At 38.9% G+C, this 16,061-nt stretch overlaps 1 protein-coding gene across 2 annotated transcripts in view; it reads right to left on the bottom strand.

Annotated features, from left to right (window-relative positions):
• Trpm3 (transient receptor potential cation channel, subfamily M, member 3) overlaps positions 1–16,061 on the bottom strand; it is a 498,800-nt gene that overhangs the window by 112,447 nt on the left and 370,292 nt on the right. For both annotated transcript variants that reach the window (XM_013018449.1, XM_013018448.1), the window contains exon 9: positions 13,524–13,596. In XM_013018449.1, coding sequence (XP_012873903.1) covers positions 13,524–13,596 — 73 coding nt within the window. The remainder of the gene's footprint in view (positions 1–13,523; positions 13,597–16,061) is intronic.

Here is a 16,061-nt window from a genome sequence, read left to right as displayed (position 1 = left end):
ACAAAAAGGAATCATTTATAGAGTGGGAAAAGGAAGATATCTACATCTTCTACATTGTTACTTTTTCAGCTAGATTCTGCAGAAACTAGAGCTGTAGAGCACTGAGACATTTTTTAAAATTAGTGCATTGATTATTTCCTACCCTTGGTTGTCTCTTTTTCTTTTTCTTTCTTTCTTTGAGTACTAGGCAATCCAAGGGCCGTACACACTTTGTTTTTACTACAATTATTTATGCAGAGAGCCAAATCATCTGTCCCTCTGAGGTTCATTAAAATCACAAGCCTTCCTAGGTTAGCCCTCTTTTTCCAGAGGTCACCACTGCACTCTTGTGGCTGGGAGCTGGTCTCGAAGATGTCGAGCAAGGGATGATATCTCAGGATTCTCACTCTTATGATCCTATATGGAGTCTGGGCTGGAGGCAGCAGACAATGTAGCCAAAGGGATGTTGCCTCATTCCCAGGCTGAAGCCTTAGCAAGACCTGCTAGCTAAGTCCGGGACAGAATTGCCCGTGACGTTAGTCCTTCCTTCCTTCCTTGTCATCCAGGGGCTTTTCCACATTTCTCTACTCTCCCTTTTGCAGTTTCTCTTCTTGCACTCCATGCTTTCTCTTTGTTTTAAAATACCTTGCATTTTGGCAGAGAACATCCTCTGGGAATTTTCAAAGAAATTACTCTCATAACCCTATCTTTTGATGCTTTATGTCAAATATTCTTTTTCTGCCTACAAGGCAGAAAGGCTGATAGACTAAATGTAGGAGTCTAGAATATATGTAAAATTTCTTCAGCATATTGCTTAATAACTTTCTGTACTGTTCAGAAATCTAAAGCATGTTAGCTGTTAGTCTATTTTTCTCTTTGAAATGCCCTCTTTGTCTCTCTGTAGCATCTATCCATCTATCTGTCTGTCTGTGTCTATCTATCTATCTATCTATCTATCCTATCTATCTATATTTTCCTTAAAGAATAATAAGTATGTTGATGACTAGTGTCCTATATAATTTGTCACATCTCAGTGTGTGCATATATATGCATTCATATACATACATATATATATATATATATATATATATTAGTCACTTGGTGCATTTATTTGTAGACTTACAGGTGCTTTTTAGTTACCACAAATGAGGGAAACGATGCCCCTAGTCATTAACATATACAGGCCAAAGGAGGCTATGCATGAGTAGTGGGGAGGCTCAGTAGCTATGTGCAGATGATCATATAAATAATATTCTATGAAATGAACTCCAAGAAAAGGAGACAAGAGACATTTGCTAGTTGCCATTGTTGCTTTTTTTTCCCCTTTCCCTTTTGTCTTGTTTGTTAATTTGTGTTTGGGAGGATAAGGACAGACACATAAATTAAGGTGGAACAAGGATAAACAAATACAACAGTGGCACCCACTAAACACTATGTGGAAAATGAACTGGATATCTTTGGGTAGGGATTGGAGGGAAAGACTGGGAGAGAGTGACAGGCAAGGAGACATGATCTAAAAAGATTGTACTCATTACTCATAACCAGACTCATATCACCGCAATCCCTCTGTATATCAACTCTATAATAACAATTTTAAAAGAAGAGAAAAAGGAAAAAAAAAGATGTGTGAGCAGAACAAAAAAGAATAAAGAATCAGCTGCTGCATGCTGAGACTGAAAGAGAGGAAAGAGAAGAGTGATCTGGCATCCAACATTTATTAATTTATTTAGTTTTCCTACTCAACTCCTTTTCAGAGCTGTAGCTTAGGTCTTAGTTCCTCCTATACTAAAGTATCTACTGCGGCCTCTTTGTCAGAGAAATACATCTTTTCTTCTGGCTTGAAGTAGGCTTTGAAGAGTATGAAAGAAGAAATGAATTCTAGATTCTAGTTGCTTCTTAAATATTTAACAAATTTTCTGTATGCTTCTTTTAGTTTCCCTGTTTGAGTTCCTGGGTGTCTAAATTTGTAGGCCTTTGGGGGCATTTTGAAGTATAAGCTAACTTGATATCAACTTAGTATTCCAGACTTTTTTTTTCTTGCTACTTTTCCTTCTTCCCTTTGCTTCTTATCCATGGTACAAGTGGTTCTGATCATTGTTCTCAGGGCTCCCAGTCCTGTGCCAAAGAGACCGAGCTTTTGGTATGCAAGAAGAGAAATCAGTGTAGTGAACATACAATGTTGCTTCTGTCCCAATGCTTTTAAATAAAGGACTTGTTCTAAAGGGATTCTAGATTCTTATGCTCTGTAGGCCATATTTATCTGGCAGTCTATACTCCATCATGTAATAAGAAACGTTTAGGCATAAACAATTATCCAAAACATGTAAAAAAGTGAGGGTAGTTTTTAATATCCAGTCCTTACAATGCAGAGCAAATATTCTAGCCTCAGCCTACCTGTGATCTTGGTTAAGAACCTGGTTTCTCAGTATCTCCATTCTCTCAACTTTAAGAAGGTTGGTATTGTGATAGTAGCTGGCCCAGTGTGGTACTATGAGGATTAGTAAGTATTCATAAACACAATTCTGGATTTGCTTTTATTTTTTTTCTCCTATTTTCGTTTTTGGTTCCAGTCACATGGCTTGAACTTAGAGTCTGGGCACTGTGTCTCTGAGCTTTTTATTTTTTTTATTTTTCTGTTGATCTTGGGGCTTGAACTCAGGGCACGGGTGCTGTCCCTAAGCTTTTTTTTTTTTTTGCTCAAAGCTAGTGCTCTTCCACTTTGAGCCACAGCTCCACTTCCCATTTACTGGTGATTAATTGGAGGTAAGAATCTCACGAATTTTCTTGCACCAGCTGTCTTTGACTCAGGATCCTCAGATCTCAGCCTCTGAGTAGCTAGGATAATAAACTGAGCTAACAGTGCTCGGCTCCCTAAGCTCTGTTTTGCTCAAAGCTAGTTTTCTACCACTTGAGCCACAGCTTCACGTCTGTTTTTTTTTTGCTCGTTAATTGGAGAGAAGTGTCTCAAGGGCTTTTCTGTGGGGGCTGGCTTTGAACTACATCCCTCAGATTTCAGCCTCCTGAATAATTAGGATTACAGGCATGATCAGTGCCCAGCTAGATTTGCTATACCATAGCTTTACTATTGTTAGGGCCATTGTTTTTTAAATTAATGTAAGGTACTTATTTCAGAATTGTGCCGCTGCCACCAGTCAGCATAATTGAGTGATTTAGAAACGGCAATGATTGATTAATGAATGATGCTGATTCATTTGCTCTCAAGCAAGTCGAGACAAAAGCCCAATCCCATAGCCGTGCTGGGCAGTCAGCAATGAGAACTCCACACCAGCTGAGAGCAGCTCGGAAATGCTAGGTTCGCAATGAGCTGAACGTGCAGATCCCTGAGTACACTCTGAGCTCCGCTTTGTGGCCAGCTCTCCGCATGTACCAGTCTCCAAGGAGTCTGTGGAACAAGGGGCAGGGACGACCACATCCATCATCAGAATGGGCCACAGGCTGTAGGGAGAGGATAACGGGCCTCTGGGTCCGCTGACCTGAATTCCAGTTCTGCTTGGAAACACCAAGTGAAGGCTTCCCAGATCTTTATGGCTCCACTCCACTTCAAAACCCTACTGAGAGGTCTTCTTCTGACTAGAGTTAGAACATTGAACACCTGCATGGTGTTCATGATCCTTGAAAGCACAGAGACTTCTGTTGTGGTCTAGAGCAGAAAGTGCTGTGCTTTCATCTCTGGAGAAATTAGTCCAGCCCCTGCCTCCCTGCCCCTGTGAAAAGGCGAATTCTCTCTCTCTCTCTCTCCTATGAATTAATACTCAAAATCTACTTAGAAAGGAATTTGTTTGCAAAAGCACCTCATTAAGCTACTTGGGGCCGGGAGAGAGGAGGGGGAGTCGATCTTCCAGGGCAGAAGCTTAAAACATCAAGGAACAAGGGAGACCTGCTGGGTTTGAAAGGAGGGTTGGGTGGCATTCTTAAAGGGAAGTGTGAGTGAGAAGCAAACAATGAGAGAGGGTGTGGTGGAGCTGGGAGCCTCTTCCTGGTGTGATACTGGTAGGTCCTGGGTGAAAGACACAGGGCAAGTTACTAGTGTGAGGAAGGAAGGGATGTCAGTGGTGGGGATGCTTGTGGCTCTGTTAGAAGCCATTTGTATTATTGAACTATTATTAAAGGTCCCTTCTTCTAGCCTTGGTTATGTTTCTAGAAAAGTCTACAGCTTATGCAAGACACTAATTAAGTATTTGTTGTTGTTGTTGTTTTTGCTTTTTCCCCTCCTCCTATCTGCTAGCTCCCCCTCACCCAACAAAATCTTCCTTTTCATAATCATGTAATATTATTACTGTTTTTAGGTTGAGATTCGGCATAAAAGAAAGAACAGCTTGGTGCTGGTAGCTCACGCCTCCAAGACTAGCTACTCAGAGGCTGAGATTTGACCAGCTGCCTGGTCAGAAAATTCCATGAGACTCTTATCTCCAATTCATCACCCAAAACCCAGAAGTGGAGATGTGGTTCAAGTGATAGAGTGCCAGCCTTGAGCAAAAAATGCCAAGCAAGAGGGTAAGGCCCCGAGTTTAAGCCTAAGCACTGGCATGCAAATTTAAAACAAAAAGTAAACACACGCAATACCTGTCTTTCTGAGCTTGGATAATAATTATAGTAATAGTAATAATATTAAAAATATTTGCTGGGGTACATAGGAGAAAAGACATCAGCTTTTTCTGCTGGAAGGTGGAGTTTGTAGCTAACATTCCTGCCCATTGGCCTAAACATTGTTGGTTTATTCTAGAATATTCTAGCATTATTCTGGAAGAATGCTTTAACCTGCTCACTTTTATCCTCTAGAAAGTGCTGATTCAGAGAAAGTTTATCAGGTAACCAGTTCTCAGAATTGTGAAGATTCAATGATAAAACTTTTGTGAAAAATGCTTTGTGCATCATAAAGCATTCTATAAATGAAAAGGATTTAAGAGATTAAGATTTTTATTGCATTCACTTGTTGGAGACACACACAAACATCTGAAATTGCTTTCTACCTTTGCCCTTGTTATTGCTCTGAGATGTTTGGATTTGTATAAAAATAAACTTGTCATAAAATTAATCTTAGTTTAAGATGCTCAGCTATTTTTTAGATTAAACTAATATTTATGTTCTCTTTTGATCGTCATGTGTATGCCAGAAGGTTTCTGGATTTTTTTTCTTAAATTATTATTTTCAAATTTATGGGTCCTTTCTTTTGAATAGAAATTTTATGATTTTTTTTGAAAATTTGACCATTACATTTATATATACACATATGTTAGGATTATGGTTCTCTCCCAGTTTTTCCCTTCCATCCCGACCCACAAGATGCACAGTTCATTTTCCACATAGTACCTAGTGAGTGCCACTGTTGTCTTTGTTCATTCTTTGATCCAATTTTTTAAATTTTAATTTCATTTTTTTGTCACTCATGGGCCTGAACTCTGGGCCTGGGTGCTGTCCCTCAGCTCTTCAGCTCAAGGCTAGTGCCCTACCACTTGATCCACAGCACCACTTCTGGCTTTTTCTGCTTATATGGTGCTGAGGCAAGGAATCTAGGGCCTCATGCATACAAGGCAAGCACTCTACCACTGAGCCACCTTCCCAGCTCCTGATCCACCTTTTTATACATCTCTAGACACACATTACAGCCAAGGAAGGCTATGCATAGGTGCAAATGACAAAGGCTCAATAGCTATGTGCATATGATCATATAAAATAATATTTTGCAAGGTGAACTACAAGAAAAGGCAATGAGATTGTTTTTAGTTGCTGTTGTTGCTGCTTTTGTCTTCTTTTCCTTTTGTCTGATTCGTTACTTTATTCATATTTGGGAGGGTTAGGGAAGGCCACAAATTTTATGATTCTGATGCATTTTGAACATAGGAGATGTTCCAGTGCTACAGAACCTTTGTTTTTGTAGATCACCTATAACTGACTCCATCCCTTATTACAGGATGATAGCGATTCTCTGAACTCTTTTGCCCTAGTGATGAATTAAAAATGGGCACTGATTGAAGGCAAGGAAATCCCAGTCTTTCCTGGGCACTTTCTGTTGTAATTAGTAGGAATAACCACTTTTTCTGTAACAGGGGTTTTCCTACCCAGTTACGTGTGAACCTATAAACTTTTCATGGTTGCTTTGCCTAGCGAGAGTACAGAATAATGTCTAGGGGATGAGGAGGAGACCCCGATGATGCCAGTTGAGCCCATTAAACAGAACTCAGCTTAAGCTTTAGGCTTTCTGGTTATGGAATACTTTTCTTGAGTTAGTTTAAACTCGTAATTCCCAATTGCAGCAATGATTCACCAATTACCTAAAATTCAAAGAAGAAAGCAAGTGTCAGATTGCAGTTGGTAGTTGTCTTCACTAAGTGAAGTTATGGGCATCCAATTTGTCTCATTAAAATATTGTGTGTGCCCCTAAGGTCATCTGGCATCTACCAAGGCAAAGGCATGAGATCTCTGTGGCACTAGAAAGCTGGGGAAATCTTCACCTGTGTCCCCAACACACAAAACATCATACACATAATATAAGAAAACTGGGCAGAAGGTGAAGAAACTTGGATGTAAGCTTTGGTTCTGCCACTGAATTCCCAAATGGTCTTGAGTATCTTTGCTCTGTTTCTTAGTCTGAAAATGTATTGGGGTTAGCAAAGGGAGAGTGAGGATTGAGGTTTCAGGGTTGCTTTGGTGTGAGGAGATAAGGTACAATAGTAGGCATTGTTTTTGAAAGGTCAGTGCTTGGGCTCTAAGTCCTAATGAGCAATCTGCTCTGTTTAGGAAGAATTCTTATTTTCAGTGCAGAGCTATAATATTTGCCTGTACAAACCAGTCATAAAACTCATTACATTTCCACCAAACCCACACATAAAATACACGAGTTTCTGCAAGGTAGCTTTTCAGTAAATACTCCAGGTTAAGCTAGGTGCTTATAATGCACAGATGCTCAGATCTATTGGACATGACTACTTTTGAACATATATCCAGACAGTTTTACAGGGGTTTGATGGGAATCATTATAAAAAATAAGATGAATTAGATAGTGAGATTAATTGCTGATTGATGTCAATGCTATTTTGTGATATCACTTCTGATTTTTTTCAATAGATTTGGTGCTTGTGAATTCAGAACCAAAACTCCAAACATTAAAACATGTTACTTTTCTTTTTTTGGGTCCGGTCGTGGGGCCTGAACTCTGGGCCTGGGCACTGTCCCTCAGCTCTTCAGCTCAAGGCTAGCGCTCTACAACTTGAGCCACAGCACCACTTCCAGCTTTTTTCTTTTTGCTGAGGAATCGAACCCAGGGCCTCATGCATGCAAGGCAAGTGCTCTACCACTGAGCCACCTTCCCATCCCCCAAACATGTTACTTTTCAAGTGGGGCACTGGTGGCTCATGACTATAAGCCTCGCTACTGAGATCTGAGGATCGTGGTTTGAAGCCAGCCCAGGCAGGGAAACTACCTGTGAGACTCATCTCCTATTAACCACCAAAAAGCCAGAAGTGGAGCTGTGGTTCAAATAGCAGAGTGCTAGCCTAGAGCAAAGAAACTCAGGGACCGCACCTGGGCCCTAAGTTCAAGCTCTGGGACTGGTACTGAAAAAAATGTACCTTAAAAATTTTTATCCACCTCCATTTCAAATTCATGTTTATATTTCTTAAAGATGTAATTTTACGGAACGATGGGTCAGAATCTATGGTTTCATTGCTTTGTGCTATCTAGTCAGGTTGGCAATTTGCTTTCTTGAAGTTTTTCCAAAGTCTTATGGAAGATATTGGTTGTTCTTTTTGTAATTTACGTTTTGTTTCAAGCTTTCCTTTCCATTTGGGACTAATTTACAGATGCATATGTTAAGAAGAAGTCTGTCTTCTACATATCTGCAGGTGACGAATTGCCTATTGATAGAATTAATTTTGTCTGAGGAAGAGAAACATAAAATAACACAAAATAATAGAAAGTAGATATTATCTCTGAAGTCATTGTGATAAGATAGAGAAATCTGATTTTACATAAGGTGATTTTTGGATTATTTTTTCCTGCTTACATTCCACAGGATATATGTGGTCATTTCTTGTGTCAACAGTGATCAACTATTATTCAATCTATGTGATTTATAGGGATGGATTTTTGTTTGTTTATTCTGAGTCTTGCTATGTAGCCTAGGAAGGCTTGGAAATTATGATCCTTCTGTTTTCAGGACTTTTGTTAGAATTACAGGCGTGAAACACCACACCCAGCCTTAATCATTGTACTCTTTCTTTCTTCTTTTTTTTTTCTTGGTGTGAAGGCAGTGAGGGGATTTGAACCCAGGGCCTTGGGCATTCTAGGCAAGCACTCTACCACGGACTAACAGCCTCAGCTCCCTAAATACTATGTGTCTATCATGGTCCTGTGAATTCATGGGCCCTTGACTTTTACCATTCATTCCACAAATTATCATTGTTTTAAACACAAAGGGATTGTGGGGGTCTTTGATTCCAACATGTCTCATGTATAGATCTGTATTAGGTGACAATGCATTTTTTTAAATTTTCCCTTATGAAAATGGACTACAGTTTACACTTCAATTTTTTTTTCAGTTTTATAACCTGTATCCTCCTCTCATTTTTTAAAACTCAGTTTCAGGGAAATATATTATATGATGTGATCTGTCTCCTTAGGTTCCTCTAGGCTCTGACTTCCCTTCCCTTGGTTTTTATGACCTTGACAATTTTGAGGAGAAACATCATAGATTTAAAAAATATTTTAACTCCCTTTTCCCTTTGGCCTTTTCAAAATGTTTTCCAAGAAAAAAAAAAACAAGAAGAAAGAAAGGTTATTTTCTCCCTAGCCTCAGATGAACTTTTTGTTTTGTTTTGTTTTTAACCAATAGAGGCTGCACTCAAAGGAAAAAAAGAAAAGCCTTTCTCCATTATGGAAATCAGCAATTGACAAATATTACACTTTTAAGAATATGGATGAGTGGCAATGTCTGCTCATAGAGGTTGACCTTTGCTTATCGTCGAATTCATGGTCTATAAAAATTGTTGGAAAAGTGGGGATATTTTATTCACAGGATCCAGAGATTTTTTGCTGTGAGCAACTGTGTTATGGCTTTGTGGAGCCTGGAGCAAGAGGTTTTATGCTGCTGAGTAAATGGAACAAGACAAGGCTTCTAAGGGCAGGGTGAAGAACAAACACTTGTTTACTGAGGCAGTTTTGGGGTGCTCCCTAGTGGAACTCTGCCCTGGGAGCAGATTGAGGCAGGCCCAGCTGAGAAGAGGCGGAAGGTAGAAGGTAGAGGGGACCTTTCTAGATTAAAAACATCTTTTTATTGTTATTATACAGTTGATGTACAGTGGGGTTATAGTTACATAAGTCAGGTAACCTGTACATTTCTTTTTGGACAATGTCACTCCTTCTCTCCCTTTCTTGCCATTTTCTTCCTCCTCCTCCCTCCCCCCACAAGTTGTATGGTCCGTTTTCAACATCGTGTCTAGTGAGTACCACTGTTGCATTTGTCTATCTTTTGTCCCTCCATTTCTGCCTTTATAGACTTTTGATTTTTGAGTTGTTGTTTCTGTATAACCTCTTAAAGGTGCCTGAAGTTCAGAAGTGGTTATGGCTTCAGAGTTCATCTAAATAGGATAGCCTGATTCAGTACATCAAAATGCAGGATTCCTGGTTAAGAAGGAATTTCAGGTAAACAATGAATGATTTTAGCTGGGTGCTGGTGGCTCACTTCTGTAACCCTAGCTACTCAGGAGGCTGAGATCTGAGGATCACAGCTTGAAGCCAGCCTGGGAAGGAGTCTGTGAGACTCTTATCTTCACAAAACTACCAAAAAAAGCTGGAAGTGAAGCTGTGGCTCAAGTGGTAAAGCACTAGCCTTGAGCAGAAAAAGCGTAGGGATAGTACCCAGGCCCTGAGTTCAAGCCCCAGGGCTGGTACATACGTGTGTACACCCACACCCATACACACATGACATGAATGATTTAAAAAATTCTATGAGTATTCAGTTTGTTGGCATATTCATACTAAAACTATTGGTTGGTTGTCTGAAGAATAATTGGACATACTCTATTTTGGGTCTGTGTGTGTGTGTGTGTGTGTGTGTATGGGTGTAGGGGGTACATCTCTCCTTAGATACCACTGTCAGGAGTAGTTCCTTTAGTGCAAAGGACAAATGTGATGTCACAATCTCAAAAGCACCCCATGTCACCACTGGAAGAAACTCTCGGCCTCTTGCATTGCTGTGCAATTCTTTCTCTCTCTCCATGTTTGAACACAGACTAGTCTGTATCGTATAAACAGTAGCCTCTAATGTGTTATATATAGAATATTGAATCCAGCAGTTCAGAGAAAGGAAAACCATAAGTATATATTTCCCATAGCCATCCGACTTTCCAGCCATATTTTTTTTGTACCTCTGGATTTATGGACCAGTGGTTAGTTTCACAGCTGGGTTAGTTTCACAGCTGGTTTGATTTCCCATCTAACTTCTAGTTTTCTCAGTACATTTTCAGAATAAAAATTCAGCTTTACAAATATTCTCTGTGTATCAGGCAACTGAAGATTAAATTTGACTGTACAAATTAAGTGTTAGATCACGTTACCTGGAAAGAGTCTAACAAACTTAAGAATTTGGAACTGATCGAAATTTATGGGTCCTTGGTCTCTCAAATGAGGTAGTAAAAGTATTATTCCCTGATACCCTCCATAAGTCAACTGGCTTAATAGTGAGAGCATTTTAAAAGCCTTTGCACAATGGACTTGACACTCTATTATCTTTTAATGGCATAAATTCCCATTACCACCGACTGCTCATAAATTATGTTTATATGAGAGTGATTAGAAATCTTAATTTCATGGAGCAATTGTAAGTTCCTCTCCTCATCGATGGCAGTGTTTCTTCACTATGTTATGACCCATTAGTGGGTCATGAAATCAATTTGGTGGGACACAGTCAGCATTCTAGACAGTGAAGTAGATTAGAATAGAAAACCTTCATTTGATAGCCTATTGTCCATGTAAATATTATTTCAGTTTTAATTTCACTTTTCTATATGCGCCTTTGCATACCTATGTCGTAATGACTGAAGACGTATTTTTATGAAGTGTCATACTTACACAAGTTGGAAAACAGCTATTGATGAATTCTAGGACTGATCAAAGGTGAGTCACAACTTAAAAGTCTCACACATTGGTGGAAGAGAAAGAACTTTTCTGAGAAGATCCTCACTGCTCTTTTGTCATTTGTGGTACACCTTGTTCATGGTTCACTTATTGGACATAGTATGTGATGGTGTATTACATATGCCAACATACAAATGGGATCTGACTTATCAGTCAGCTAATCTGAGCAAATTTCCAACTTGCTCGGTTCCTCAGTTTCCTTTTCTATAAGGAATGACATTAGGGTTTACATTACACTGATAGTTGAGCTATTGTAAAGAATAAGTGAATCTATTCACTGAGTGAACTTAAAAGTGTTTGACATAAAGCAAGTCTTCAATAAATGTTATAGATATTAATTTTTCTTATTTTATAGGAGAATAGACAATATTAGAGAGTTACTTGCCTTAAGTTTCTATGTTGTTTCTAACAAAGGAAGAATGATGTCTGGAGTTTTTTTTTTTTAAATTGTAATTCATTCCATGCATGGTCCCTTAATTCTCCTGCCCAGTGTTTAAAGGTGAAGTATACTGAAATAAATATTTTAAAGCAAGAGTGTTCTGCCTGGAATACATGATTTGTTTTATGGGATAGTGAATCTCTGGAAATGCGAACAGGATTTTAGTGATTGTGTACATACTTTTCGGAGGTAAGAAGATACAACTGACAACCATTATTGTCAAACATCACATGTGCTATATCGAGGAATTACATATACTTGGTCTTAAGGACAGGATTATTCACAGCACAACTTTTAGCAAGTGAAGTTGGTATACCTCTTGTAGCTTTACTTACTTCATCTGTAAAATGTGAATTAAAAACTGCTCCTGTATCATATAATTGTTGCAGTAATGAACATTTACAGTAGTTCTAAAGAACATAGCATACTAGCTACCACCTTGATATGTTCTCAAAAACTATAAACCATAGACAAAGAGATAAGTAGATTGGGGACTGAAGTGAAATAGTTTTTCTGAGTATTGACTTTGGTATGTTGAATATTACTGAATCGCCAAGAAACCCAGTCATTCATTCCTCCATTTAGTCAACAAAAGTTGACTATGCCATGACTTGGGAATTTTGCAAGGCACCAAGGGTATGTAACGAATGAGACATATTCTTTGTTCTCAGAAGGATTACATTCTATGGAGAGTATAACCGAGTAATAACAGCCATGTGATAAATGCTGCAGCAAGATAACTATAGGGCAACAAGAGAATGCATGAGAACCACACCGTCAATATTTGTGGCTTTGTTCTGATTTATACTTTCAGTTTAAATTTTAGAACTGAACAAAGGCTATTTTTAATCCATATATAATACACATTTACATATACACACTGTATGTGCGTGTATATGTGTGTATGTGTAGGTATGTGTGTGTGTGTGTGTATGCGTGTGTATATGTGTATGTATGTATGTGTATGTGTGTATATGTGTATGTGTGTGTATGTGTGTGTATATGTGTGTGTATGTGTGTGTATATATGTGTGTGTGTATGTGTGTGTGTATATATGTGTGTGTATGTGTGTGTGTGTATGTGTGTGTGTATGTGTGTGTGTATGCGTGTGTATATGTGTGTGTGTATGTGTGTGTATATGTGTGTGTATGTGTGTGTATATATGAGTGTGTGTATGTGTGTGTATATATGTGTGTGTATGTGTGTGTGTATGTGTGTGTGTGTGTGTATGTGTGTGTATGTGTGTGTATATATGAGTGTGTGTATGTGTGTGTATATATGTGTGTATATATGTGTGTGTATGTGTGTGTGTGTGTGTATGTGTGTGTGTGTGTGTGTGTATTGGTACCAGCTTGAACTCAAGGTTTCACACTGCCATTCTGAGTTCACCCTACGGCTCCTACCACTTGTGTCATGCCCCTAGCTCAACTTTTAGCTTGTTAATTAGAAATAAGGTCTTGTAGATTTTTCTGCCTGGGCTGGCTTTGAAACACAATCTTCTGGATATTAACCTCCTGAGTAGCTAGGATTGTAGGCATGAGCTGCCAGCACCTGGCTTGATTTTCAATTTTTAATGCGTGCACACACACATACACCCCTCTAATATACATAAATGCTATACCAAATGGTTTTTGAGGCAGGTAAGTATTATTAAATAACCTCAGGTAACTTGATATGTTACATGCTATGTCAACACTTTTCTGTATAAATTTTTATGATTCAATGGATGTGAAATGAATTTAAACATCATGCACTTAATTATGCTATCATTAGTCTATTCTAAAATCATTTAATAGCAGTTACAGTGCCTTACAAGGGAAGTCCCATATTATCAATAATCAGGTATATCAGGGTATCATTTGGGATTTTATTCACTAGTAGGCAACATAAGGTTTCTGTTTTAATTCATTCACGTTAATTTTGTGCTCTATGGACAAAGAAACTGTTTTACCTTTGAGTAAAGCTGTCAGGATAGCTAAGTCAATGTCCTGATGTCCTTCTGATCCCATCCGAAATACTGTAATCTGCAATTTGAGACAAGGTGACCATTAATGATGTGTTTCCCTTCAGGTGTTATTAAATCAACGATACCACATCTGAACAGAGATTATTTTAACATCTATACAGTAGATTCATAACCACAGGGCATGCATGCACAGCAAGGGTTCAATGAGATGGGACTGTGTCAGTAACTTCAGAATAGAGACAACCTCTACCTTACATATATTACATGAATTATCATTACAGTGGTGAAACACTAGAGGCTAAAGAAAATATCCTCTTGCAGTTTTAAAGTCAAGACTTGTGGGGTTTACAAAAAATGTGTAAGCCCTACTGTAAATCATAGGTTGAGAAAATAGCTAGTGACTCAAAGTAAGCCTGGGCAGGAAGGTCTGTGAAACTCTTATCTCTAATGAACCATCAGAAAACTAGAAGGACACTGTGGCTCAAAGTGGTAGAGTGCTAGCCTTGAGCATAAAAAGCTCAGGGACAGCACCCAGCCCCGAGTTCAAATCCAAAGATGAAAAAAAATAGCTAGTAAATTCTGTTGTCAATGGTCTGTTGACACACTTATTCCTCAGCCATAGGTACCCCAGGTTGTCAAAATGGGGATGTCTTTGACCCTTCCCAGTCATCTCAATGACCTCCAATAGCTTCTGGGATAAACTAAGCAGTACATCCAGGTGGTAAGAAGTAGAAAGCAAACAACACAATAACCATTTTTCTTTTGGTAATGGAGGGGAGAAAAGAATTCTTGGGGGAAGAATATCACTGGTGGAGACAGAAGAGAGACTCATGAAGCATGAATGCTTATGGGAGACCTGACAGTTGACAAGACAAACAGGGAGAGGGAGCTGGGGACTCGTTGTAGAGAAGGTGTTGTCAGTAACAACAGATGCTGCTGTGAACTATTGGGAATAATCTCCACTTTTATGACACTAAAGAAATCCCCTTATAACCTCAACATTTCCTAACATAAAAAGAAAGTCATAAGAAATGTTATTTTTGTTCACTGACTATTGGTCACCAAGGGCCACCAAGCTTATGTTTCTGGGGAGCGATGTTTAATGAGCACATGGGAAGTATTATGGAATCCATATTGCCTTGCAGCAGAGAATTTGTTCCTAAGCTTATGCTTTAAGGAAGAAGTGAACCTTCACATGGAAAGGAGTTCATATGTTCCTCCCTTTCACATTGTATTGAAAGCTTGTTTTATTTTATACTTAATTTTTAATTATCTTTAAGTTGTACAAAGGGGTTTCAGCTAAATATGTCAGATTAGGGTACAGTCATCTTTAGTCTATACTATACTATACTATACTATAATCATGTAACCTTGGGCATATCTTGCAACTTCTGGTATAGTGACAACTAATGACAGAGAAAAGATGAAGATTTTTGTTTCCAAGAAGAGGAAGCTATTGTAAGAGGGTCAAAAGGTGTTTTTTGAATACTTGCATTAATGTACTGTTATTCTCAATTATCTGTCTGTTAACCTTAATAAAAATAGTGCTTGCCCATCTCCAATTATATAGGATATATAATTCTAAGTATTGTTTCTATGATATAGTGACATAGACATGTAGAACAGACATACAGTGCTAGACACATAGCGTCATATATAGGTAGACTATCAGCTGCCTAGTAGTTATTAGTTTGAGACAGAGCAATTTAAGTTCACGCAATGTCTTAGAACCAGCTGTGGTTAAAATTCAATCATCTTTTTTGTCTTGCTTCACTGTGGAGGAGAAATGAAGAGAGGGAAGAAGGTAACGGAGTACTTGACTCTAATGTACCTGTTTATGCTTGGAAGTCAGTTTGGATTAGTGTGAGGCAGAGCTACACACAGAAATGTTTGGTTGAGTATAAAATGTCGCCCTCAAGCTCAGGTGTTGAAGGCTTTGGTCTCCAACTGGGGGCACTATTATGTTTTGCTCCCAGGCTTCCACTTGCTTCCTAGCTGCCATGAGGTAAGTTTGTTTCCTCTACCATGATGTTCTGTTTCTCAGAGCAATGGAGACAATTGACAGTGGAAACCATGAGCTAAATAAATATTTTAAGAGCTGAACAAATTCCATCCATACACTGTTTGGGTTATGGATCACAGCTGTGACCTCTTGGAAAATTGTCAGGTGGAGGTATACCCCAAGTCAATAAGATCTGCACTGAAGCCTGCTTCTGTATCACTGCAGATGGCCTAGGTACCATCTGGATATTGCCCTGCGTGATTACTGAAAGCCCTGAAGACTGCTCTTGGGAGACGAGGAGCAGCCATTCTCTGCTGTGGATTTAGGAATATATGCCAGAATGAAAAGGAAAATTCGAGGGCCATTGGAGAAAGAGCCCCAATGCAGAAGTAGTGTTTGGGTCGATCTTTAACTCTCTCTACCAGAGCTGGTTATGGACTTAGCTTGAAGCAAGCTGAAGAAAACCACTAACTAACTTCAGAGCTCATTGTTTACAAGAATTAAGAAACTCAGTATCCGAT

This window comes from Dipodomys ordii, unplaced genomic scaffold (genome assembly GCF_000151885.1).
Source record: "Dipodomys ordii isolate 6190 unplaced genomic scaffold, Dord_2.0 Scaffold40, whole genome shotgun sequence".
NCBI lineage: Eukaryota > Metazoa > Chordata > Mammalia > Rodentia > Heteromyidae > Dipodomys > Dipodomys ordii.
Note: the sequence above shows the minus strand (reverse complement) of the source record. Positions and strands in the feature narration are given on the sequence as shown.